Source organism: Onychostoma macrolepis, chromosome 08 (genome assembly GCF_012432095.1).
Source record: "Onychostoma macrolepis isolate SWU-2019 chromosome 08, ASM1243209v1, whole genome shotgun sequence".
NCBI classification, from domain to species: domain Eukaryota; kingdom Metazoa; phylum Chordata; class Actinopteri; order Cypriniformes; family Cyprinidae; genus Onychostoma; species Onychostoma macrolepis.
The window spans coordinates 12,870,441-12,897,314 of record NC_081162.1 but is presented as its reverse complement, the minus strand read 5'-3'; the positions used below and the strand labels follow the sequence as shown (position 1 = coordinate 12,897,314).

Sequence of the window (26,874 nt, the reverse complement as noted above, 5' to 3'; positions counted from 1 at the left end):
CAGTTCGTGAGTGGTTGTGTGATAAACTAAAAGTAAAACCCTGTACTGTGTTACTTGTGCTTAAAAAAATGCTCTGTATGCACTGAACATCTTCATTAAGCCAGTGCAATTCACAGCATTTTGTGTTTGGCAAAGTTCAACATAGTGTGAGGTTTTCGCAAGTGTACTGTGCATTAAGGTAGCCTATTGAATCCTTATATTATGAATTATGTCCTCCAAACTGGAATTTCAAAGCTGCTGTGTAAACAAATTAAAAGTAGGCCACCTTGTACCATTAACAAACCAGTTCCCATGCAACAAAAACAAGTCTGACCACCTCGAGTTGACATGTCCCACTTTTGCTAATGATGTCCCAGTTCAACAAAAAAATCAAGTGAAATGCAGTGTCAAAAGTTACACTGCTTTAAATATTAAGTTACAGGCTATAATGTCGTCTTGATAGCCATTTACATTCAAAGAGTTTGTAGCATAAAAAAAACAGCTTTTATCAGTGCTCTATCACGGATCTATAGCTACTGTCCCACATTCTCGGTGCTTTTACATCTCTGGTCACGTCCCCTAAGCAACGCGTCACGCATTTCCGCCGTGAACCCCTTGCATGTAAACCACGGAGCCTTACGGTGTTTAGGACCTGGGGGTTTCCGCTCTTAAACCTCGAGAGGAGCATGTGACTGACTGACAATCTGAACTATAAAGAACACGAGGAAATAAAACGTCACAAATCCGAAACATTCACAGCTTGGGCGCCCATCACTCAGCAGCAAACATGGATTGCGGAATTCTAACATCTAAAACCGTCCTTTTATTTCTCAGTTTAATATTTTGGGTAAGTTTGTGTTTTTCTTTTTAACATAATTTCTGTTGTATGTTGTTATGGAAAGACATAAATGCACCCTAAGAGGTTTACAAACCCATACTGTTGTTTTTGCTGTTAGTTGATTAGGCTATTTGTAGGAAGAAGGGTCCTTTATAGCATCACAATAGTTTGTATTCATCCAGAGCTCGTTTCCCCTCCTCCTCCAGACACTAAATGAATGTTTAGTCAGAGTAACTTGCTTCTGACAGCGAGCTCTTCTCTAAAATGAAATTTAATTTAGGGTGAGTCATTTGTTTGCTCTTTGTTTATAGGCTTAAGAAAACCATATGAAAGAGCTTGTGTTGTTTGCTGCCTTTAAAGGTATTCACACTTGTTTACATCAGAGTTGATGTAACTGTCAGAGCTTCTAAATTGACTTCAATGAAGAAGAAGAAAAAAAAAAAAAAGGTTGTTGGTGCCACTGCCAATATTTTCTGTGTCATCAAGTAGGCCCAGTCATCTGACTTGGCTTAGTGCCGCTTAATCATTTTAGGCTTCAATGGGCAGGAAAGGGAGATTTTAATATTTTCCTCTACATATAACGTTAGTCAGCCATTGCTAAAATTCACAGAAATCAAGACACTTTATATACACACACACACACATGCATAATAATATATATATATATATATATATATATATATTTTTTTTAAAGGTTAAGGCCTTTAGGGGCCCTCTTGGACATCATGCACTTGTGGTTTTGTGAGACAGTTTTTATTTCTTTCTCTAATAGTACAGTAAGTAACACAACCTGGAAATCTGGAACTGAAAGTTCTTATTGCAGCATTTGTCTTGTGGAAAGCTGATGTATTGCCGTTGTCATGTGTACCCTCATACCTCAAGGGTTTCTGTTTTGCTGTGCTGCTTCTGCTCAAGCTGAGGCACAAGACTAGCGTTCCAGGAAAGATTAGAGGGCAGGAGAAGGTTACTCCTAGTCTCGTGACTGTGCATTGTGACTGACTACTGAAGAAAAAGATCATGCGATAGCGAGTCATACATCACCCAGAATTCCAAAGTGTACTTGTTATGAAATGACACCTTATGACATCATGTAGTTTATGATTTTCCAAAAAAAAAAAAAAATCAAAGTAAACCTTTCTTGAAAATATGTATTTAATAACTCTCTTTAAAAAAACTTTTTTTTTGCACATAAGTAAATGTTTAGTTAGTTTGCTGGTTGAGCACCACTGCTTTAAAATGCCATGTTGTATAGTAGAAGTAAAAACTAATAACATATGTTGTTGTTCTTCTTACACATTAAATACATGCGAGTGTACACGTCTTAATCATTATTTTTCTTTTTCTTACAAATGTCATGAAATGATAAAAACTGAAATGTTTTTGGGGAGTTGCACCACATGATTTTAACTAACCTTACCTTTTAATAAAGTTTTTCAAATTCATATTTTATGTATTTTGGAACCTATAAATAGATCTAAGGATCATGTCTTTGACCCCACCTGTTGTGTGTTTTTTTTTTTTTCTCCAGGCTGCTGGAGCGGCCCTCGCGTATGTTGGCTCTTATGTGATAAAGAGCTACAACAGCTTTGAAGACTTTGTGTCTGATAAGTACTCTGTCATCCCAGCAGCCATCATAATCGGTGTAGCTGTGGTCATGTTTGTCATCGGGATCGTTGGCTGCTGTGCAACTCTGAGGGAGTCCAAAGTCGGTTTAGGCTTTGTAAGTATGGGCCATCTGTCTGAGTACCTTTTGTGCCCAAAGCCTTTGTTTCGGTTTATTTAATCGAAAATAGAAAGTAGGGACCATGTGGTGGTTTCTATTCCTTCTTGAAAGCCTCTGGGGTATTACTCGTTTCATCATTTTTAATATTGTATACTTTTCTCTGAATTTGCATTAGTTTCTTATCATCATCATGATAATCTTCGCAGCCGAGGTGACCGCTTTTGTGTTTGGCTTCATCTACAGGGGAAGAGTAAGTAATTCTCAAATGATTTACTTCTGAATAATATGTATGATATGTAGAAATATGAATCATTGGAAATTGGTTCTTATGATGTTTACAGATTAAGGGTGACTTAGAAAAGTCAATGAGCGGCATCTTTCAAAAGTATGATGATGTGAACACTGAAACCCATGCAGTGGATTACTTGCAAACTCAAGTAAGGCTGAAAGATTAATTCATATAATTTTTGGTTGCACAGGAAATGACGGACGCAACAGATGCGTGAAGGATTCTCATTCTCTTTGTTCTCCCCTCATCTTTCTTTACTTTTACACTTCCAGTTGGAGTGCTGTGGGGTGAATAACATCACAGACTGGACTGCAATACCATGGTATAGCCAACATAACAACTCTGTGCCTCATTCCTGCTGCAAAGCAAATGCTACACAATGCACTGGCCAACTCACCCAACTAGATCTTCTGAACACACAGGTTTGACATCTGAAATTGTACATTATTTTATTCAGTTATTTTAGTGTTATTTATATGCTATTGTAGTATTTAATATTTTGAATTGGCTTTTATTTTTCTATTTTCAGTTCATTTGAAAAAAAAAAACCTTTATTTAGCTATTTCTTTTTTATTTCTCTGTTCACTTTTTGTAATTTTAGTACTTAAACTTATTTTCATTTGTTTTTAATCTAATATGTATGTTTTATTTTATTTCAAATAAATAAAATACATTTTTGTTTTTAGTTTTACAAGGTTTTTTTTTAGTTGCAACACTTGTATTCAGATCAACATATTATATTAAAATTATGTAATTTGTTTTTTAAGAGTTTTTGTGGGGGGGGAAACCCCTCTGTACTCTGTTGTTCCTACAGGGATGTGAAGCTAAACTGGAGCAGATGCTTCAGGATGTGCTTAGTTATGCAATGTTGGTCATCCTGGGATTTGCCATCATTAAGGTACATCAGCTCATTTTAGCCTCATCTTCATCCTTGTTTTTCAGACAATGAATTTTCAGCAACTTATTTTGTGTGTCTTTTTCAGCTGTTTGGGATGCTCAGCATCTGTGTCATTGCCTGCAGAAGCAAGAAGAATGACTATGAGCCTCTTTACGCGTGATAGTACAATCTCCCGAATCCCTCTCTTGGGACAGTCTCTACATTCTCGATACTGTGCAGCTAAACACAGCCTCACTGGCACCATAAACAAAAGCGGTTTGAAGGTGTGGCAGTATTCCAAACATTTAGTTTAAAAAAAAAAAATAAAAAACTTTTTTTAATGCCCTTTGGTTTGAATTTAAAAGTGCAACTTGAACTTGAAGCAATGCTGACAGGAACCACACAGGGTGTGTGGTCAGAAAAACACTGAACATTATCAAATGATCAAAGAGGTGACATTTAGTATCGACTATTAATTTATGCTAGCCCTTGACAAATACTTTGTCTATGTCTCCAACCCCACAAAAGTACTAGGAAATGTTATATAGCAGCACTTTATCAAATGTGTTTAAAATGTAGATCATACTTTAGAGTTGATAGATGCACTTCATTTTTAAGGATTTTATGTTTCTGTGGGCTTTAATTTCTACATTACATTGTGTTTTTTTTGTGTGCTGCTGCTACTGTCCAAATTATATCTGTCTTATAGTTGTCTGTTTACATGCAGTGTATTTAATTTTTTTTTTTTTTTGTCAAATTATATCTGTCATGTAGGTATCTATGTTTATTATATTCGTTAAAATGATTTAGCACAACAGAAGGATATTAAATTATGGAAATAAACTGATCTGAGTGTATTTCTGCACTTTTCTAGATTACCAAAATGCATGTTCATAATTATCCTCAAATGACTGTTGTTCATCAACACCATTTCTGAGGAAATACACATGTGAATTTAGATAAATTGTGGGTGTATACTTTAGTTGCTATCTGTCTCACGCTGACACATTTGTGACGATATAGCTCATGTAAGCCCTGAACTGTAATTATGAGAGAGGCTCTGTTGGCCCACTTTTTTTTTTAATGCAAACAACCCAAAATGTATTGAATCCCTGAATTGTGTAAACCACTTTGACAACCTTAAAATGAACAAACTGTCCCATACTTTGTAGTTTTAAGCAGCGTTTTCAAATATTCAACTTCACTTTAAGTTGAATGTAATGAATAAACATTCAGTGTTTACAATACTATAAAATGGTCTTCATATGTAGAGAGAGAAAAAAAAAATCCGTTAACACCATATAATTACAGCACCAATTTGAATGAAGTTAAATTCAGCTTTGTCAGTTTTTAATCAGAAAACCTTTAAAGAACGAGACAAAACCTGTTGAATTTAGTGGTTTATAAATATAGTATACGATACAACTGAATATATATAAACTCTATTTTGTTAAACAAATCAAGGTTAAACATACTAATATGAGTGTTTGATTCTAAATCATTTACTATTGTAACCATTAGGGGTCGCTGCAAGCTAAAGGGGGGAAAGCAAACTGGCAAAATTTTTCAGAGGACCCAAATGCATACACCATGGCGGTTGAATTATTTTACTTTGCATTATAAAAGCTTAAGTATAATCTAACGATATAAATGATCAATGATAAGCATATGCATAATTTAAGTGGAAGTAATTAAACACAACATACTGCCTTGGTTATTTTTATAAATGTTTTCAGAAATGTACACACTACATGTGTATCTATACATATTTTTTGCTCTCTCACTCTCACAGAGCTGACTCAGGTGTTTGGACAGAGGAAATGTAGACGAGCTCTTCATTTATCTAATTTCCTCCTCTCGCCACTGACTCTCAGTGCGGTAACCTGACCCCAGTCAGGATGAAGCGTTTGGAGGGCAGCCAAACACCCCGTCTCTCCTGCTGAGGAATCCAAAGATATTGCATCTCTGCATCTCAGCACTGCCGGAACCGAGGTGCTCATTTTGTTTCCAGGAACTGCTGTACTTTTAGTAGAGGAAGGTCTTTAAGCATTTATCAAGGAGTTGAAGGCACATAAACAGAATGAGGGCGAGAGAAGTGAGAGTGTGCAAGTACAAAACAAAGCAGCAGAGTTCACCTCGGTTCACTATATCTTGAGAAAAAAAGATAAATGGTGATCAGAATGAATTGAAAAATATTCTGAAACACATTTCCTCGATGCTAGCAGCACATGCTACTGTAGCTGAGAGCTAGAAAATAAATTGATGCATAGTTCTCAGGAAATGACAGCATGAATTACTACAATATCTGAAAGGAAATAATATTTAAATAAACAGTTAAATGTTTAACATTATTTGAGGAAATTACATCAGTCTTTTTGATCACAGTATTTCAGTAAGATGCCACACACACACACGTTGGGTTTCCATGTTTTATGGGGACATTCAATAGGTGTAATGTTTTTTTTTAATACTGTACGAACTGTATTTTCTATCGCCCTACACCAACCCTACAAATAAACCTACCCCTTACAAAAAACTTTGCGCATTTGTAGATTTGCAAAAACGTCATTCTTTATGATATATAAGCTTGTTTCTTCATGGGGACCAAAAAATGTCCCCACAAGGACAAGGATTTTGGATATTGCCATCTTTGTGGGGACATTTTGTCCCCATAACATAGGGTTTACCAAGATACACACACACATTGAAATTCATCATGTAAAGCAACAAAGTTAACCAATTAAGTTTCACTGTATAAAATGTATAAATGTTTCTAAATAAATTATAATTGTATCAATTAGAAAATAAATAAAGCTTTATATTTTTTATTTATTTTATATAGTAATGATTTTGTTGAATTGGCCATTACCCATAAAACGAACTATTGCCAGAACTACCTGCGGTGTAAGGAATCTGCTGGAACATTGAAAACAATGGACTGGCCCCCTCAAAGTCCGGACCTCAACCCCATCGAGCAAATTTGGGGCGAGTTGGAAAATAAACTGGACAGATCTATTGTACATTCAAAGGAAAGCCTTTGGCTTGAGCTGCAGAAGGCATGGGATAACATTAGTGTTGAAGTTCTCAGGAAATATATTGACACTATGCCAGAGAGATGTGCTGCTGTAATTGCTGCAAAAGGTGGACAAACCAAATATTAGTTAAAAGTGGACAGTACGACTCACTTCATCTGATATTTGTTGTGTTCAGAGCACCATCTGCATGTTTCATAAACATTATGAAATGAAATCATGTTTTGGAGGCAAAAAAAGGTCAATATTTTCAGATATGTCAGGCCACCACTATATATAGAGAGAGAGAGAGAGAGAGAGTCTAAAATTTTCTTCTAAAATGAGCATTTTTCTCAGACTCCTATGTTTATGTTCAGGTATTTTACTTTAATGGCAATGAAAAGAACCTAAAGCGAAAATACTGAACCTACACATAGGAGCCTGAAAAAAAATGCTCATTTTAGAAGAAATTTTCAAACGGCACTTAGAGGCTTTTGCATCTGAAATCTTCATTATATATATATATATATATATATATATGGAAATAATATAAATATTTTTGTATATTTGCACGTACTGTCTTGTCAGTATAGTAATGTAATATAGTAATAAAATTAGTTTTACTGTATTTTTATTTTACAATCTTTCCTATGAAATAGTCTACAAATAAAAAATATTTATTTAGTGTCCGCACCTAGTAGTATTTTTTCAATAAAAATGTACTTTGAAAATAGTTGAGTGAAGCACTTAGATGTCAAAAACAGATGCCCTGAGCAGTCAAGACCAGCTGCAGACCTGATGCCAGAGCACTGGATGTGTTTGTCCTGCACGAGCGCGCAGGTGTCAGGATCACCGGCTGATGGACGGGGAGGGCGTGACGTCATCAAGGGGGCACCAACGAGTTTTGTCAAAGAAAAGCTTGTAGATCCACACTGGAAGAGGGACACTGGCAGCCGAACAAATGCACTGTGTCTCAAAGGAACGCTCTCTCGGCGACACTATCGAGGGTAAGATCTAATATTATTCTCTGATAACACACACGGAAAATTCCTCACGGCAGCAGCAGCAGCAAACTGACAGACTAAAACACCCATCTACCGGACTGCACCAGTGCCAAGATTCAATAACAAACTCTGAACTACGAAAACACCACTTTCCCGATGGAAAACTGTGTTCGTTTTTCTTTTTTTTCCAACACAAATAGAGCAAACCCGTGGAGCAGCTGACAAAGGCAGGCGACGGTAAGAGATCCAGGAGCATCGCTGCCTTTGTAGTTTTCTCCGCGGATGGGCCGGAAGATAAGAAGATAGTGTTGTCAAAATCTGATTTTGTACTATGTTTCATACGTGTATAGGCACTTCTGAATACACTTGCGAGTGAAACTGCTGTTATTCTGTACTATAATGCGCGCACGGGTTTGCGTATGTATCCGTTCAATTTCAGAACCAAATACAGGCGTTACTATTGTCACACAAAGGCGAATGAATGCAGCGCTGCCTATTGTGTGTTCAGCTGGACCCACAGCTTCATTTGTGCTTTCTTGCCTTCATTCACAGGCTTAACAAGTTCTCCGTTTTTAATCCACCTTACCAAACGTTGTGCGTAAATATGAACAATAAAATCATTCAGCGTAATAAATGTAGCCTATTCATTTTGTTCTAACGTTCAACATTAAATCGCATCCGCTTGCACGGTCAGCGCCATAGTCACATGCATTATTTATAAAGTTCGGCTCACCCAGTCTGGTCCATTGGTTTCTACTAGATTCTTCCGTGCACTCAATGTTTTTTTTTTTAAATCAATAAAATATGATGTGAGATAGGTACTCTAAACTTATGTGTCCAAGAAAAGCATTTTTATATTACAGGAACGGGTCCATCCCCTCATGGGTGCTACCATGTTGACATCACATGACCTGTGGTGTTATGCAAATTGAAGAGTTAGTATATAATACTAATTTTAACTTTATATAAAACTTTTAATTAATGTTCAATGCTCTTTACAAAGCATTAACAATACATCTAAACTAAATGAGCAATGGCCAGTGTCTATTACATGGAGGTGTGTAGTATGAGGAAAAAGGGGAAAAAAACAAAATATAAACAAACAGTTTGCTTGTGGCGAAGCTGCAGTTGGTAAAACAAAACACTTGCATGCATTCAGGCCAATAGGTGTCAGTACAGAGTAAAAAAAAAAAAAAAAAAGTAGTAGTAATAGCATAGAGTGCAACAGTCGGTTCCGGAAGTAAAAATTCCATTCATTTGATTTTTAAAGATCATTTATTTAACTTTAAACACAGTCCTATTGTTCCAAGACATTCAAGACTATGTGCTTTTGTTGAAGCCGTCAGTCTGCTCAATCTATTTTGCCGATTTTATTTTTCAAACTTATTCTTTTAAATAATTGTGTTTATCTGCGGAATGAAAAATTATATTACCCATGATTCTGCAAAGTAATCTCCACCAGTCAGAAACTGATTCAAGTAAGTTGTACCAAAATAACTCTATAGCGCCCACCCACTCCCATGAGGCACTGCGAATGACAGAATCGAGTTAGTCTCCCTAGGCTCTCAAAATACCTTAAATATTTGTGTACATATGCATATGTATAAAATAAAATATGTTGTTTCTATATATGCAATTAACATCTTTAAAGCAATATTTTTATATTTTATTCTCCATTTATTTCTCCATCTTTTTAATTTGATTGTCATTTGCAGTGCTTTATGGGATTGTTGTAGATTGTCTTGTACCTTTGTGCTTTTGTCCAATTTTCAAATATTTTTTTGCTTCAAATCAAAGAGTGTAATGTTTTGATTCGCTCATACGCAGCTGGCTGGTTTGGTTCATGGATAATAAGACTTTTTTTAAAAAATCCCTATGGGAAAAATGAATGGGAGAAAAACTTCCGGATCAAGGGCCGCAGAAAAAGTGTGTGGGCACTGTTGCACTCTAAGAGCCAGCTAAAGGCAAAGGTGTTCATTTTAACCAAACCGAGTTTTTAAGTGAGATGCATATTTATATAACAATGCAGAAAACCACCAAGCTGAAACATTTTAAAAGCTTTGAATGTAAAAATGTACATTTTTATTGTAATTGTGATCAGTATCTAATGACATATTTGCTCTCTGCCTCTCTCTTTCCTTTTCTCCATTGAAGGGAATGCATGAGAAGCATGACACATAGCTGCGTGAGGAGCATGGAGGGAACAGGACAGCCTGGAGCCGGAGACGGCAAGTGAAAGCTCTTAGATTATAAATGAAACTCACCTGCCGCTAACGTTAAAGTCAGACATCAGAGAATCTCCAACTCCAGTGCAGGAGTGTAATTGAGTTTGAATATTACATGGAGTGTTTTTGGGGTAGAGATGAATCCTGGGAGACTGCGCTTCAGAGTGTTTGCTGTGTGCAGCAGGCACTGGCTGACTGTGGGATGTTGCTATGGAAACACTTGCCCTGTACCAGGGTGTTGAGTTGTATTCCACCCAGGACTGTGCCCCCATTGCTTTGATAGTGTGCAACTGTGATATAAGATCTCTCTTCGAGAAGAAGGGTTAATTTTTGCATCATGAAGCTGTGGTTTGACTTGTAGATTGTAATAAAAATAAAATTGTGTTTTTTTTTTATAGCTTTGTAGTAGAATATTGCATTATTTGGTCATTTATCATTCTCCTCACTCTCTGCAGCCTCTCACAGGCAATGCCCAATTGCTCCTCTCTAAGCTATGGCCTGGCAGAATACATCCCCATTCCGATATGGCTTTGACCTGGGGGGACATTACCAGGATCTGCGTCCTCTTGGCACGGGAGCATCCGGACTCGTCCTCTCTGCTGTGGACAGGCGCAGCGGCCTGCGTGTGGCGGTCAAGAAGCTGGTCATGCGAGATGCCGTCAGCGTAAAACATGCTCTGAGAGAGGTGAAGATCACCCGACGGCTGCAGCATGAGAACATCGTCCGGGTGCATGACGTGTTGGGGCCATCCGGTCACCCTTTACCGCGTGACCTGACCCATGTGTCAGCGATATACATTGTGCAAGAGTGTATGGAAACTGACCTGGCACGGTTACTGGAGCAAGGGCCGTTGCCAGCAGAACACGCCACCCTGCTCTTTTATCAGCTGCTTCGCGGGCTCAAGTTCATCCACTCGGCCAACGTGCTGCACCGTGACCTCAAGCCAGCGAACATCTTTATCAACACTGAGCAAATGCTGCTGAAGATCGGAGACTTCGGTCTGGCTCGCATTGTCGACCCACATTATTCGCACAAGGTAAGAGTCACAGCAGCAGGGCAGGTGCCACTGCAGCACATACTGCTTCACTTACTAGGAAGAATAACATGCATATAAATAGGTACAGAAGTGATACAGTTGTTCCTACATTCCAGCTTTATTGGTTATCAGTGCTGTAGTAACGGGTCTACTGATAAATGGTCACCTGTATTCACAGGTAAAGTAACTTTTTAACATTTATTCGTTCTTAAGTTAGAAATGTGTAACTTAATAATTAGGCCTAATTTTGATCAAAACAGCAACTTTGCAAAAAAAAAAATCAATGCATATTATGGTTTTATTGTATATTAATGCTGATTCATTTGTACTTTTGTATTACAAAAGCAGAGATAATAATTACTGTAACAATTATCAAATAATAGTTAGCTATTAAACATTACCGCAAAACGAATATAAATTTGCATAGATAGAAATAGCAACTTTGCAAGAAAATGTAACTCATAATAATAATAATAATAAACATTGTTTTTTAGTTTTGTAGATTAATGATCATTTAGTTATTACATTATTTTAACAATAATCAAATTATAATGATTATCTGAACAATTAGACATTGCCCAAAAAAAGATTATAACTTTAGATCAAGACAGCAACTTTGCAAAAATTTTTTAAAATAAAACCAATAAATAATGCTAATTAATACATTATTGTTGTGGTTTGAATATTGAGTTATAGAAATATAACAATAATTACAAATCAGTTCTGCATTAGCTATTGGTCACTTAAACTGAAAATAATTTGTATTGTTATTGGTCAAAATAAGTCAGTATTGATCCTATCAAAGCCGATCGAGATGTTTATTAAGTAGTCTTGGATTACACTATGCAGTATTGGTGGAATTTTTTTTACTGAGTAATACTTTGAAGAATTGGTTATTTTAGTTTATTTTGGAGCACTTTTAGATGTTAGTAAGTATAATACTGTCATGTGAGCTTTCACTGTGGTTCACCCTGCAGTTACAGTCTGGCCTTGATTAGCAGAATCACATTTCCTATCAATTATCATAAGCTGCAGGCTGTTACGATAATGACATATTAATCCATTTACAGCTTCATCTTCAACGTAACCTCCTTAGAACAGAAGTACTTTAGATTATCTGCTTTCAATCAGTCTTTTGATGGTTTTCATTGTCATAAGTCTAGGCAGCTACAAATGAGTCTTAAGGGATAGTTCACCCAGAAAATTCTGTCATCATTTACTCAACATAATGTTATTCCAAAGCTGAAACTGAAACTGTTTAGTTATCAATATTCTTCAAAATGTCTTCTTGCATACAGGTTTGGAACAACATGAGTGTGAGTACATTTTGATATGATATTTTAATTTTTTTTTTTTTTGGGTGAGCTATCGCTTTAAGCCGTTGGTCTCAATTCCTGGAGGGCCACAGCTCTGCACAGTTTAGCTCCAACCCTAATTAAACACATCAAGGTTTTCAGGATCACTAGAAACTTGCACGCAGGTGTGATTTGGAGCTAAACTCTGCAGAGCTGTGGCCCTCCAGGAACTGAGTTTGAGACCACTGCTTTAAGCAGTACTTTCTGCTATACTACATGAGGTTTAACAATTTCCTATATTATTATGCATATGTAAGTCATTTTAAAGCAGTCTATATCTAAAGATATTTTAGAAAATTCTTTGTTGACTTATTGTTTGTCTGTCTTGCACAAAACCTTCTCCCATGCTTTCAATTTTGTACACCAAATAATTCATTTTTAATAATTGAATCAATTATTCATCAATAATTCAATATTTCCGTGCATTGCTCGTAGATGTGTTCAAACTTTAACATTATTCTATTGCGTTACACAATAATTATGAACTATTATCTTGATGTTATGGGAGCTGAAAGATTAATGTGGCACTTTACTGTCTCATTGTGCTTCTGTATTATTTAGCAGAGCTCACTGTGTAACACTAGCAGACCGGGAGGATAGCATGAATGGAGAGCTTTGTGTCAGACAGGACAAGGTGGGGTGAATGATCAGGGAAGGGGGATAGTCACAGTTTGGGATTGAAGGAACAGCTAGAATAAAAACAGCTCAGGAAATTATAGTAAGTCTATTCTTTGAGGAGCCCTGTTTAAAATGCCATGCACTGATAGGAAGATAGCTGAGATTGCAGACTCTATAAGAGCAGCATCCCTGTGCTCTCATGTCACTCAAAATATGCATATATTATCAAAATGTCAAAGCTGCTCTCTGTTCAGTGGCTTCAAAAAATGTTTGAATACTTTAGCCACACTTATTGCACAAACATTTAGGTAAGACATTTTAAGCAAGAAAGGTTTTCTGTATGTTTAACTATAAAAAAAAAAAATAGTGCAAAATGATGAAGACGTATTCAGCAGAAATTTCCTGATTAGGAAAAATTTGTGAAATATGTGCTGGTATACAGTACAATACCTACTTAATATTAATATGAAAACCATGACATATTTCTTTTTCCAGGTTTATTTGATGAATAGAAAGAAAGAACAGCATTACTTTGAAATAGAAATAATTTGTAACACTTTAAATGTTTACTGTAACTTTTGATTAAAAAAATGCATCTTGCTGAAACAAAAGTATTAATTTCTTTTAAAAAATGTTACCAACTTGAACTTTTGAATGATAGTGTATGTGAATAACCAATGAAAAAAAACAAGCCTAAAGTAACTTATAGCCAACACTCATTTAAGGGAAACTAAGTTCATACATTTGACAAAAATTAATGTTAGGTTTGAGAAAAGTTTGAGCATTTTTCCAGATATTATTCCAGATATCAAATGCAATGGGATTCATACAGTTTAAGTGTGGTTTAACATTTGAGGGTCTATCCCTATATACTAGGTGTGGACGATATGGCCAAAATCTTATGTCATGATACGAGTAATTTTGTATAGGTATATCACAATATAGTTGTTTTTGATTTGCATAAGGTCTTTATTCAAAAGACCTCGTACCACGTAGCAAAGCAAAGCCGCGTGAGCGTGTAAATCTCTACCGGTTGACAAATTTCTACCGGTAAATCATGTCTACCGGTATATTGCCCACCTAGTATATACAGTTACCCTTATGAGAAAAATACTCTTATATTTTGGTCATGTCTCATATACCAGGGATACCAAATGAGCCTGGACTGCCACCTGTGCCCCCTCTAAAATATAGGTGCATGATACTCCTGGTTGTATTAGTCTAAAGAATCATTAGTGTGTCATTGGACCTCTGAGTGTGCAGCGAGCTTCAGTGAATTAAGGGCAGTAGTTCCTTTCACCCATTCACTGAGCAAGTTCCTGCAACTCTGCCACTCAGTGCTGAGAGCGTCTGTTCCCCTCTCAGCATGGAGGGAACATTCAGTTCCCAAATCTAGAGGATCACAGATAAGTGGACTATGGATTCTCGGAAGCATCTGGATCCACATATGCTAGCAATGCAGGCAGGCAACTGAGAGGGCCCCAGATGGTTATACTCCTTCAGTATCACATGGAGAATAAAAATGATGTGGACACTGAACGTCATCTATAATTTAAATAAGGAACCAGTGGGCCCATTGTCCTGTTCAGTAGCTCATTTAAGATGGCTTGACCAGCGTAAGTAGCACTTTTAAACAGATACACCATAGATTATAAGACTTATGATTTAACTTAAGATTGCTTTGATAACTTGAAAAACAAATGAATACACATCTTTAGATATTAAAGATGTGTATTCATCTTTTAATGTTAAAACATTAATGTCAAGACTTTTAATTTTTAAAGTTTGGAATAATTAAAATTCACAACGGTAATTACAATGTTTTTAATGTTTTAGAAAGACATCTCTTAAGCTCACCAAGGCTGCATTTACCTGATTAAAATATTACTACAATTTAAAATAAAATAAAATAATTTTTAAATAAAATTTTTTAATGTGACCCTGGACCACAAAACAAGGTCATTTTTTCGAAACGGAGATTTACACATCTAAAAGCTATTGTGCTATTGTTAGGATAGGACAATATTTCGCTGAGATACAACTATTTGAAAATCTGGAATATGAGGGTGCAAAAAATTTCAAATTATAATAGAAAATCTCCTTTAAAGCTGTCCAAATGAAGTCCTTAGCAATGCATAGGCCTACTACTTGTCAACAGTTAAGTTTTTATATATTTACAGTAGGAAATTTACAAAATATCTTCATGGAACATGATCTTTACTTAAAGGGATACTCCACCCCAAAATGAAAATTTTGCCATTAATCACTTACCCCCATGTCGTTCCAAACCCATAAAAGCTTTGTTTGTCTTCGGAACACAATTTAAGATATTTTGGATGAAAACTGGGAGGCTTGTGACTGTCCCATTGACTGCCAAGTAAAGTACACTGTCAAGGTCCAGAAAAGTATGAAAGATATCGTCAGAATACTCCATCTGTCATCAGTGGTTCAACTTTAACGTTATGAAGCGACGAGAATACTTTTTGTACGGAAATAAAACAAAAATAACAACTTTATTCAACAATTAGGCACCGTAATGTCTCCTCTGCTTCACCGTAGCACCATTTTGGAGAATATCCCCTGGACGCAAAATGCGTGCACTCTTCTGTGTCAGCCGCGACACTGGGATACGTCTTTATACGTCGATTTACGCTTTGATTTGAACGCAAACAGCGTATCCCTGTGTCGCGGCTGTATCCCTGTGTTTTTGTTTTATTTCCGTACAAAAAGTATTTTTTTTTTTTGGCATAAAAGAAAAAAATATAATTTTGACCTATACAATGTATTGTTGGCTATTGCTACAAATATACCTGTGCTACTTATGACTGGTTTTGTGGTCCAGGGTCACATATTTTATAATTAAATTTATTTCTGTAATAGCAAAGCTGAATTTACTGAATATCAATATGCTGATTTGGTGCTCAGTTATTATTTTTTATTTATTTAAGATTTATTTTTGGCGTTTTTGCCTTTTATTTGATAGGACAGTAGGTAGACAGGAAACGAAGTTGGAGAGAGAGAGGGGGGACGGAATTGGGAAAGGTGCGCGAGCCGGGACTCTAACACGGGACGCCCGAAGCACAACGGTGCTACATGTCGACGCGCTGCCCACAAGGCTATCGGCGCCGACGGTGCTCAGTTATTTTTAAGTATTATTGATAACCTTTAACTGTATATTACAGTGTTTATATACAAATATAATAAAATGAAAGTAACTCTATTAATATAAAAATATTAATGTTACACTTTCTAAAAAATGTAGTTTATCATATTTGTTGATTTTTCGACAGTGAAATGTGAGATGTTGACAGCAGAAAATCCTCTGCCCTTCTCAGCGTGTAAGTTGCACTGACAGTTCTTGACAGCACAAAACCAGCGTCATAGACATTCGTTGGTCAAGATGTCTAAAACCGTTTTCCCTTATTAGTGCTCATTTTCAGTCTTTGTTCGTCTGGCTTGTGAACAGTTTCAAAGGTCTTAGTGAATCAGCTCCAGTGAAAAGACAAAGGCTCTCTTTGTAAGCAGGATATGTAAATATCATTCTCGTTTGTGTCACCATCACCCTTCAGATCCACCCTACTGAGGCTGCCTGCTAAAATCTCACAAATAATTCATCACCTGGGCCCAGGGGGAGAGTGGGAGGTGAGAAAGAAGAGGAAAGGATGAGCTGAAGGAGATTGTAGGAGGGGATATTGGGAGTCATAGGGTTACTGTACATCAGCTGCTTCTCATCTGACTTTACACTGATGCTGAGTCACATGGCTTTTCTTACACCCTACGTATTTATATTTGTACAACACATTTACTAAATTAGATTTAGATGAAAAAGATTTTATTTTTAAATAAATGCTGTTCTTTTTAAACGTTATATTTATCAAAGAATCCTGAAAAATGTATCAGGATTCACATAAATATTAACAATCATCAAAACAGATAATAAAAAAGAAATGTTTCTTGAGTATCAAACCAGCATATTAGAATGATTTCATGAAAAAAAAAATCAGCTTTGCCAGCACAGGAATACATTTACATTTTAAAATGCATTAAAAGTAAAAACAGTTATTTTGAAACAAAATAATATGGCTGCATTTATTTGTAAATACAGTAAAACAGTATATACACATGTATGTATGTACAATAAACAGTATAATATATCTTTATATAAATTATATTAGGTTTTTATTAGGTTTATTCATTTTCTGTTCAAATGAGGAATCTTGGACAATCAAATGAGGATTTCTTTTTCCTTTTTTTTTTTTTTTTTAAAAGGCTGTCTACCTCCAAAAACGACAAAAAAAAAAGAAAAAAAAAAAAAGGCTATTATCATGTTAAGTACACCATTTAATAGTTATGTATGTTATATATGGATGGCATTTTATGTTTTCTCTGCAGGGATATCTGTCAGAAGGAATGGTCACTAAATGGTACCGTTCACCAAGACTGCTGCTGTCTCCAAATAACTACACTAAAGCAATTGACATGTGGGCCGCAGGCTGCATTCTGGCTGAGATGCTCACAGGACGCATGCTGTTTGCAGGTAAGACTAGAACAGCACTCAGTAATGAGCAAAGGGTTGCCATTAGTGTTTCTGTTGCTCTGTTGGTTTTGTATAGATCTTGCGGTTTAACTTGAAAAACAAGAACATCAATCTTCATTATCCAGACTAGTCTTAGGGCGTCCTCTAGTGGCTATAGATGGTGAAGTAAAAATAGACGTTTAGACCTGACATATCAATCGATTTATATTTTAATTTCACAGTGGCATCTTAGCATGATTGTTGTGCATGCAATACTGCCAAAACACCAATACATGCAACAAAAGCAGTGTCAAGAATATAAAAAAATTGTATTAATGATAACATTAAGGTACAAAGTTGTGACGCCTCTCTGTTTGTTTGTCTTCTCTAAGGTGCTCATGAACTGGAGCAGATGCAGCTGATTTTGGACACTGTGCCTGTTATTAGAGAGGAGGACAGACAGGAATTGCTGAAGGTCATGCCCTGTTTTGTAGGTCAAGGGTGGGCGGTTAAGAGGTCACTCAGAAAACTATTGCCAGAGGTGGAGGACAAAGGTAAGTTGAGCATAATTTTTAAAATATGTGATACTGTCATACATCAACAGCATTATTCACTGACTCCACATTTCAGCCATTGATTTCCTGGAGTGTATCCTCACCTTTAATCCCATGGACCGGCTGACAGCAGAAGCGGCTTTGTCTTATCCATACCTCCAGAGATACTCGTGTCCTCAGGATGAGCCTGTCTCCTTGCAGCCTTTTCGCATAGAGGACGAGCTGGAGGACAGTCTGGTCACCGAGCATGGTCACGCGCTCAGCTCCCACTGGGACAGGTACAGCATTCGCATGTCACACACGAGCCTCTCAGACTTGCCAACACCCAGAGTTCAAAATTTTCAATACGGATGATGGCATTTGTTACAGTTCCAGTGTTGCTGACAAAGATCTGTGACAGTTTAAAAAAACAATCTTGGTCTTTTACAAAGAATGTAATTTATATAGCCGAGCAAACTTAATTTTTATTTCATAAATCAAATGTCAAGTTTCAAATAAAGTACAATCCACATTCCTACCATATTTAATAATTACTCTAGTGCATGTATTATAAATGAAATGTTTAAAATATATATATTTCTAGCACCTTGTTATGAAAATAATTTAAAAAACTAAAATTAATAATAATAAATAATTTAGACACTACTGTTCAAAAGTAACATTTAAAAAAATATTTTCCAAAGAAGCTACAGTCATGGCCAAAAATATCAGCACCCTTGGTAAATATGATCAAAGAAGGCTGTGAAAATTAATCTGCATTGTTAATCCTTTTGATATTTTATTTAAAAAATTCACAAAAATCTAACCTTTCATTGGATAATAAGAATTTAAAATGGGGGGAAATATCATTATGAAATAAATGTTTTTCTCTAATGCACGTTGGCCACAATTAACGGCACCCTTTTATTCAATACTTTTTGAAACCTCCATTTGCCAGTTTAACAGCTCTAAATGTTCTCCTATAATGCCTGATGAGGTTAGAGAACACCTGACAAGAGATCAGAGACCATTACTTCATCCAGAATCACTCCAGACACTTTAGATTCCCAGCTCCATGTTGGTGCTTTTTCTCTTCAGTTCACCACTCATTTTCTACAGGGTTCAGGTCAGAGGACTGGAATGGCCAGCAGAAGCTTGGTTTCGTGCTCAGTGACCCATTTTTGTGTTGTTTTTGAGGTTTGTGTTTGGATTATTGTACGGTTGGAAGATCCAAACATGGCCCATTATAAGATTTCTAACAGAGTCAGTCATTTATTGATATTTTTTTTATCTGTTGGTATTTCATAGAATCAGTGATACCATGTGTCTAAACAAGATGTCCAGGACCTCCAGCAGAAATATAGGCCCACAACATAAAAAATACAGCAGTGTATTTCATTGTACACATGGGGTACTTTTTATCCCTGTGTTCACCAAACCCATCTTGAGTGTTTGCTGCTAAAAAGCACGTTTTTTTAGTTTCATTTGACCATAGAAGCCAGTCCCATTTGAAGTTCCAGTCGTGTCTGATAACTGAATATGCTGGAGTTTCTTTTTGGATGAGCTAGGAGAATTTTTCTTGAAACCCTCCCAAACAACATGTGGTGATGTAGGTGCTGTTTGACAATTTTTTTTTTTTAGTGTTTTTTTTTTTTTTAAGGTTTTCTGACCCTGAGTCTCAACTATTTTCTGCAATTCTCCAGCTGTGGTCCTTGGAGAGTCTTTAGACACTCAAACTCTCCTTCTCACTGTGCATTAGGACGATATAGACACACGTCCTCTTCCAGGCAGTTTCGTAACATTTTATGTTGATTGGAAATTCTTAATTATTGCCCTGATGGTGGAAATGGGAATTTTCACTGCTGTAGCTCTTTTCTTAATGCCACTTCACTAATTTGTGAAGCTCAATTATCTTTTGCTGCACATCAGAAATATATTCTTTGGTTTTTCTCATTGTGATGGATGAATAAGGGCATTTGGGCTTAGTTTTCCCTCCTATTTATATTTCTGTGAAACAGGAAGCCATGGCTGGATAATTTCATGTTCATAATCACCCTGGAGTGCTCAAAATTGTGAATATGAATGGGAATAGACTTCAGAGATATTTTACTCATGAGAATTTCTAGGGGTGCCAATAATTGTGTCCAACGTGTATTTGAGAAAAACATTTATTTCATAATGATATTTCCCCCCCACTTTAAATTCTTATTATCCAATGAAAGGTTCGATTTTTGTGAGTTTTTTTTTAAATAAAAGATTAAAAGGATTAACAATGCAGATTAATTTTCACAGCCTTCTTTGATCATATTTACCAAGGGTGCCGATATTTTTGGCCATGACTGTATATATTTAATCAGAAGTACAGTAAAAACAGTAGGGTTTATGAAACCTGAAAAATGTAAATTATATTTTAATATGTTATTTACTTCTGTTGTGGCAAAGCTGAATCTTCTGTATGATAATGGCAATATATGTTCTACAGCAACTGTTCCTCTGTCACACAATGTTGCTTCTTGGCAACAAACATATTTCTCGTAATAAAAAATAATTTGACTTTATGATGATTACTCACTAAAAAATTTGAATATTATTTCCTTCTGAGGCTCTCCATAGCAAAAAAGGGGGGAAAAAGGTGTTCTCCAAATTATGTATAGTACAAAGCCCAAAAATATGTTACAATGTATACCAGGACATATTATGACCAAGATAAAGCTTTTATTGGTTTGTTGTGTGTTTTTGTTATTATTAAGCATTTTCCCATCGTATATGTGTTAAGCAAAGAAATTGGTTTGTTACCCTTTGGGTACAATGAGCAATACTTTTAAAAGAACATAAAAAAATAAACAAACAAAAAAACTTTTGTGGACCCTATAAAATGCAGTACTTGAGTACTACAGCATAATGAAGTTTAAGTTTTGGAGAACAAATTAAAGTCTGCATTCGTTCTTTGATACTTCTTTTAATGATTAAACTTTGATCGTTAAAAGTTTGTGGATACATGAACACTGGAAGAGTAAAAACAAGGGTCATGTAAAAGGCAGTTTACACAGATGGGTACTGAAATGCCCCGAGGACTTATCAGTGATGTAGAATGCTGTTTGAATATAGAAGCTTATTAAATCCCTGCATAATTATATCTCGTAGCAGACTCTGTGACAACTTAATAAGAATGTCATTGTTGTCCTCTGTGTGGCCATATGGGCTCATCTGACAGAAGCTCTTCCATTACTGATCACAGCCAGCAGTGGGAGGAGAACAAGCTTGTTAGCTGAGACCAAAGATCAGAAACAGAAATGAACCCTTGAAACGTTAAAATTATTTTCACCAAAATGCGGCTGTTGAAAAGAAATGAATGTCTATGCCACAGATGTTATTCATTACCACCAGTTTGACTCTATTCTTTGTTTAACATAACATTTGTGCTTAAAGTAATGCACTTACATTGATCAGGACAGAAGTTGAAATAATTGATAGCACAGACAAGCGTGACTAACTGATCACATTAGTCAACACCAAGCTTGTTAAATGTTGGTTGATTAAAAAGTTATTTATTTTTTCAATCTGGTATGTTCACCAAGTAAAAGGTTTTCTATTTTTAAACCTATAATTTATTCCTGTGGTGCAAAACTGAATTTTTAGCATCATTACTCCAATCTTTAGTATCACACGATCTTTTAGAAATTATTCTAATTTGCTGATTTGATCCTCAAGAAACGATGTCGAAAACAGTTGTGCTGCCGAATATTTTTTTGTGGAAAGCATGATACATCAGTTGTCACTTTTGATCAATTTAAAGTGTCTTTGCTAAATAAAAGTATTCATTTTATTATTGACCGCAAACTTTTGAACAGTACTGTATCCTTTTATGTATTTTTAATGTTAATCCAGTAAATAAATACACAAGTATAAAAATAAGTATAGTTTGCAAATCTTATTTAATAATGCATGTTTTAATAAAAGTTATTAATATAAGTTAAAATAAAAAAATTTAATTAAAAAAAAAAAGTATCATTGATGCTGGTGGTGCAGTGCCTTACATTATAAAACTTAATGTTTTATAAAAAAAAAAAAATGTAAAGTCAATTAATGCAATTAAAAAAAACTGTGGAAAAAGAGATTGAGGCGATTTAACCAAAAACATTATTTTAAAATAAATAATGCACTGACTAATTGCTAATATGCACCTCATTGTACATCGTAAAAATACACTTATTTTTGTTGTTTTTTCCAGGTATGATGGGAGTCTATCGTCAGACGTGTATTGGCCGCAGCAGGAGCAGTGCGGCTGCATGCAGAGCGTCTCTGAACTGGGAGAGGCGGAAGACGACGAGGTTCAAAGAGATCCACGAGCGAGTTCAGCGGCCCACATCGAGGAGGCTCAGGTAGACCCTCGCAAATACTCCCACAGCAGCTCCGCAGAGCGCTTCCTGGAGCAGTCCCATTCGTCTCTGGAACGCGTCTGTGGCCAGTTCACCGAGCTGGACTGCGGCCGCTCCTGCGATTACAAGGTGGGCTCTCCGTCCTACCTGGATAAGATTGCGTGGCGGGAAGGGAAGCCGCAGCACTACTCTGAACCCAAGCTAATACTGGACCTGTCTCACTGGAGGCATAACAGCATGTCTGTTCCAAGAGGTGGCAGCGTGGAGAAGCTTCTCACCGAGCCTGGAGATCTGTTCCAGGAGATCTCGCGCTGGGTGGAGAGCGCACAGTCTGGGCTCCACTCGCCCGGTTCTCCTCAAGAAGCTCTCACCTCCCCGTGTTCCCCTCCTCAGCCGCTGTCTCCTACAATGATGCCTCATTCTCACATGCAAATCCCAGCAGCTTTGCAACTGTCCAGCCTTCACGACAGCAGGAGGAGTCCTAACCCGTTCTTCACCGCTCCTCCATCTCTGCTGCCCTCTTCTCCTTCCTCGCCTCATCACGGTTCAGCAAATTACCTGTCTTCCTCCATTCGTTGTGAAAATGATGAGGAGCCCTCGCAGATGGAGCCTTCCGGGGAAGAACATTTTGACCTGGACGTGTTTATCTCTCAGGCTCTGAGGCTGTGTAGTCAGAGTGAGGCACTGGCGGAGAACTCGGACGCTCCCAAATCGGGCAGCATTAGTCATGTTCACAACGTCTCAGATCACAGACCCTCCAGAACACAAACTCCAACGCCTGAGATGGTCAAGGCTCATGGGTGTCATAAAGAGCACTGGTAGAGGGGATCTTTGACTTTTTATTTAATGATTTTGAAGATGTTTAGTGCAACTTATTTAAGGTGGAATGAATGAATGTGAATACTGGGGACCTTTTGAGTTTTTTGAGAATGTTGATTTATTACCTGAGGGTATGATTCTGTATTCCAGAAGAAATATGAAGTATTTACCTCTAGAATGAGGATAGCCTGGCAAAAAACATCTGAGATCTCAAATAGGATTTGATTGGAGCCTTGAGGGCACATGTTGATGGGAAATCTTTTTTTCTTCCTTATGAATCTTTCTCTCTCTCTCCAAAAAAAATTGTGTTCCTCCAAGAAACTTTTGCATTCTCTCAAATTTGTTTTTGCTGCTCTCATATTTGATTTCCCACATTTCTCTATGAACTATTCCATTTGAAATATTTTAATCTTTCTGGTGAATATATTTAAAACTAAATTTTAAAACTAAATTTTGTTAGAGAAATTTTTCAAGTTTCTTATGAAAATGTGCAAGTATTTTTTTTTTTCCTCCCAGTTAATTTTTCTCATAACTATATGTCTTTAGGCGCACTGTAAATTTAAAACTAAAATGTTTTATTTAATGTTACTAAAAGCATTGAGCAAGAGTGAAGGCTATGTCTTTTAATTGTTTTGTCTTTTCATTTTAATTGTCGTTTAATAACTTTAGGCTGCATAGTTTTTAGTTTTTATTACTTTATTAAATAATTAACAGAAGTGTGTAACAGGAGTATTTTTTTTTTCCCAGTGTGGGCTAAAAATGGCACTTTTGATAAGCATATTTAAAAAGTTTTCACTCACAATGCAATAAAGACTGCAGTCATTTCAGTTTGCTCCATTTTTGGCCACCGTGTATATGGAACATATTGTTGCTGATTTAAAGTATTTTATTTAAATGTGAAATATCAAATATATCTTTGCATAGGGTATTTCTACAGATTTTTTTCAAATAGATTTCCCCCCATCATCCATTGGTTGGCTAAACGGATAGTCCCACACCAAACTCACACCACTGGTTGCTCCAAAGAGAAACCCACATCTTTAACTTTTAAAACATCAATCGCTAAATTAAAACACGAGATCAGCAGATTGTTATTCTTTGTAATTTTAATTCCCATAATTTAATTAGTTAAAATGCAGACAACTTTCACAAAAAAGTTCCAAAAAGAAAGGAAACAGCAATACAGTACATATGCAGATATGGGTTTTTTTGTTAAAACTAAAGCCCTGTCTTAAGATGGTACCAGACAGTTAACAGCATAGCATTCACATCATGGCAATAGAGACGACACAAAGCAGGCAATCAGCAGGCCAGCAGAGGATTGGGCTACATTCTATTTTCAAGTGCAGATAAGAACATGGAAACTTAATAAATGATATTAGTACACTACGGGAGAATGTCACTAGGCTGCCAAGAACAGTTATGAAACCTTTTATCAACACACTGGTTGTGGATATGGATGATTTTGTTTCTGTAAGTCTTACATAGTGATCTCTGGATTTGTCCAATCATAACATGTCCATCTAAAAACACAGAATGGCTTTGACGTTTCTGACTGTGATTTAGCATAGTAGTGGTTCACACACCATTCTTTGAATATGTAACTCAAAACTAACTCTGTGGCCAAACTACTGCAGCCTCATGTTCGGTTACGCAAATACCTGAACACAGACGCGATTACGAAATTCAACGCAACTCTCAGCATTGCCACAAGGGGCGCTGCAATGACAAAATAGCGTAAATTTATTATGGATCAACTACTGTCATGATGCAGTAAGAATTTATTACGTTTTATTAACACATGTAGTTTAACATCAGATACATTTAAATTGAACTGCTCTCTGAGTACTGAGGTTTGTTAGCGCGATACCAAAACAAGAGCGGCAAGCGTCTGCGTTCGTGTACTTGCGTAAATAATGTTTTTTACTGCGCATGTGGAAGATTTCGCTGGCGTGCCGTTAAAAAACAAACCAAGTCATAGCAGAAAGGCAGATTATATCGCCAGGTTGATGCAAAATATCGGATGCAGGTTAGTAAAACGTTTTACTGAATCTTGCTGTGCCCCTGTCTGACTCTAAACCATGTTATCGCCACTGCTGGTGGAGGTTCAATTGACCTCATTCTGGCAGCTCAATATTGCATTTCAGGGAAACAAAATTACAAAGTTATTCAGCCTTACTTTTCAAAAAATAATCATGAAAAACTGTTGAAATTTTAACAACTCGCAACCACTCACTCTCACACAAGGGAGAGACGTCCCTGGGCAAGAAAAACAAACAAACAATGGATATATGGAACCAATCCACATTATGATCCCCTGCCCGAACTTTTTAGACTCTTTTGCGATATAACCATCTTTAAGAAATTGTTCAGTGGTATTTCAGCACTGAATTGTCTTCTTATAGTTACTGGTACTGTAAGGATCCCAGTTTACTCTCCATGTGAGAAGTCACCACCCCGGTAGAACTTATATATGTAGAAAAATATAGTTTAATGAAATTCATCTCTATTAATTTCTTTAATTATTATTTTTTTAATCATATCCACCATGTAAAGTTGTGTACTACATATAGCAGTGTGATGTAACAAGATCATCATGATGATTCACACTGCTAAACACAAAATGACATGAAACACCTTTGCACTATGCCTGGTTATTTCATATTTAATTTGTGATTAATAGTTAGTTGATTGGCATTTTTAGGCAACTGCAATGAGTTATTCTACAATATGATTACAATGTAAACACCACAGTACTGAAGTTACTGTATCCAACAAACAGTAAAGCACAACATTACAAGGCAAATGGCCATATAAGCATAGATTTGTTCTTGATGAATAATAAAAACAAAAGTAATACACAAAAAAAGAAAGAAACAGCAACACTTTGCATTGGTTCAAAGCCACACGTTTGTACAGTTTCCAAATCTGGTGACTATCTCGAGGCAGATTACAACGGTGTCTGACAAACATCTAAGCCTGGTTCACCTGATGTGAGCCTGGCCATTTTGGACTGAAATCATGAGACTTTTTGGTTTCTTGTGGTGTCAGGGCCACAAATAGGTCGTTACATATTAACCTTTCGTTATATGACACATCTGTGCCACTGAATCACATACTGACCCGATGTTAAACAAACTCCTCTTCTGATAAAGCTCAATGTGGTATCAGTACTGAAGGCGGAATCAAGTATCTGGAGCTGATTTGAGACTGACCAATAGCCAGGCCTGGCATCTAACACTGCCTCTCAATACATCATAAACGTGACGTGGGTAAATCTATGCTTGTGTGTTTGTGCTGGTTTTATGGGTTCACTGTAAGTGATTTTGGCTTTTCCGGCACATACAGGTATTTATATTGGCATCATCCGTTTGGGCTCTAAGAACATTATATATTATTGCTAGACCGAACTACTAGCATCCTTTATATACTATCCACAATACAGAGTCAAACTGATTACTTTTGTTTGGATATTGTTTAGATTGTAATTACAAACACTGTCAACGAGTATGGCAATTAAAAAATTTATCATCACAATCTTTGGCTATTAATCTTCCAAAAAGAAAAAAAAAAAAAAAATCAAATGGGCAAAAATCACCTATTGATATGTATACAAAAGGTGAATTACAGAAAGTTTAAAATGTAATACCTCAGATATGACTCCTAACCAGC

At 36.4% G+C, this 26,874-nt stretch overlaps 2 protein-coding genes across 4 annotated transcripts; both read left to right on the top strand.

Moving 5' to 3' along the window:
• Positions 1–668: 668 nt before the first annotated feature.
• tspan36 (tetraspanin 36) lies at positions 669–4,553 on the top strand. Its single transcript, XM_058785507.1, has 7 exons — positions 669–826; positions 2,346–2,537; positions 2,716–2,790; positions 2,882–2,977; positions 3,102–3,251; positions 3,644–3,727; positions 3,813–4,553. The coding sequence occupies exons 1-7, from the start codon at positions 767–769 to the stop codon at positions 3,885–3,887; spliced, it is 732 nt and encodes a 243-aa protein (XP_058641490.1). The 5' UTR covers positions 669–766; the 3' UTR covers positions 3,888–4,553.
• A 2,921-nt stretch (positions 4,554–7,474) lies between these two features.
• On the top strand, positions 7,475–26,810 carry mapk4 (mitogen-activated protein kinase 4). 3 transcript variants are annotated; one of them, XM_058785378.1, is made up of 7 exons: positions 7,475–7,724; positions 9,876–9,949; positions 10,402–10,982; positions 17,348–17,492; positions 17,864–18,025; positions 18,102–18,303; positions 22,236–26,810. In XM_058785378.1, exons 3-7 carry the CDS (start codon positions 10,440–10,442, stop codon positions 23,203–23,205), a joined length of 2,022 nt encoding a protein of 673 aa, XP_058641361.1. In that variant the 5' UTR covers positions 7,475–7,724; positions 9,876–9,949; positions 10,402–10,439; the 3' UTR covers positions 23,206–26,810. The 3 variants fall into 3 exon arrangements, with proteins under 3 accessions (XP_058641361.1, XP_058641362.1, XP_058641363.1); XM_058785379.1 differs by lacking the exon at positions 7,475–7,724 and adding an exon at positions 7,744–7,958; XM_058785380.1 differs by lacking the exon at positions 7,475–7,724 and adding an exon at positions 7,974–9,199.
• Positions 26,811–26,874: the final 64 nt, after the last annotated feature.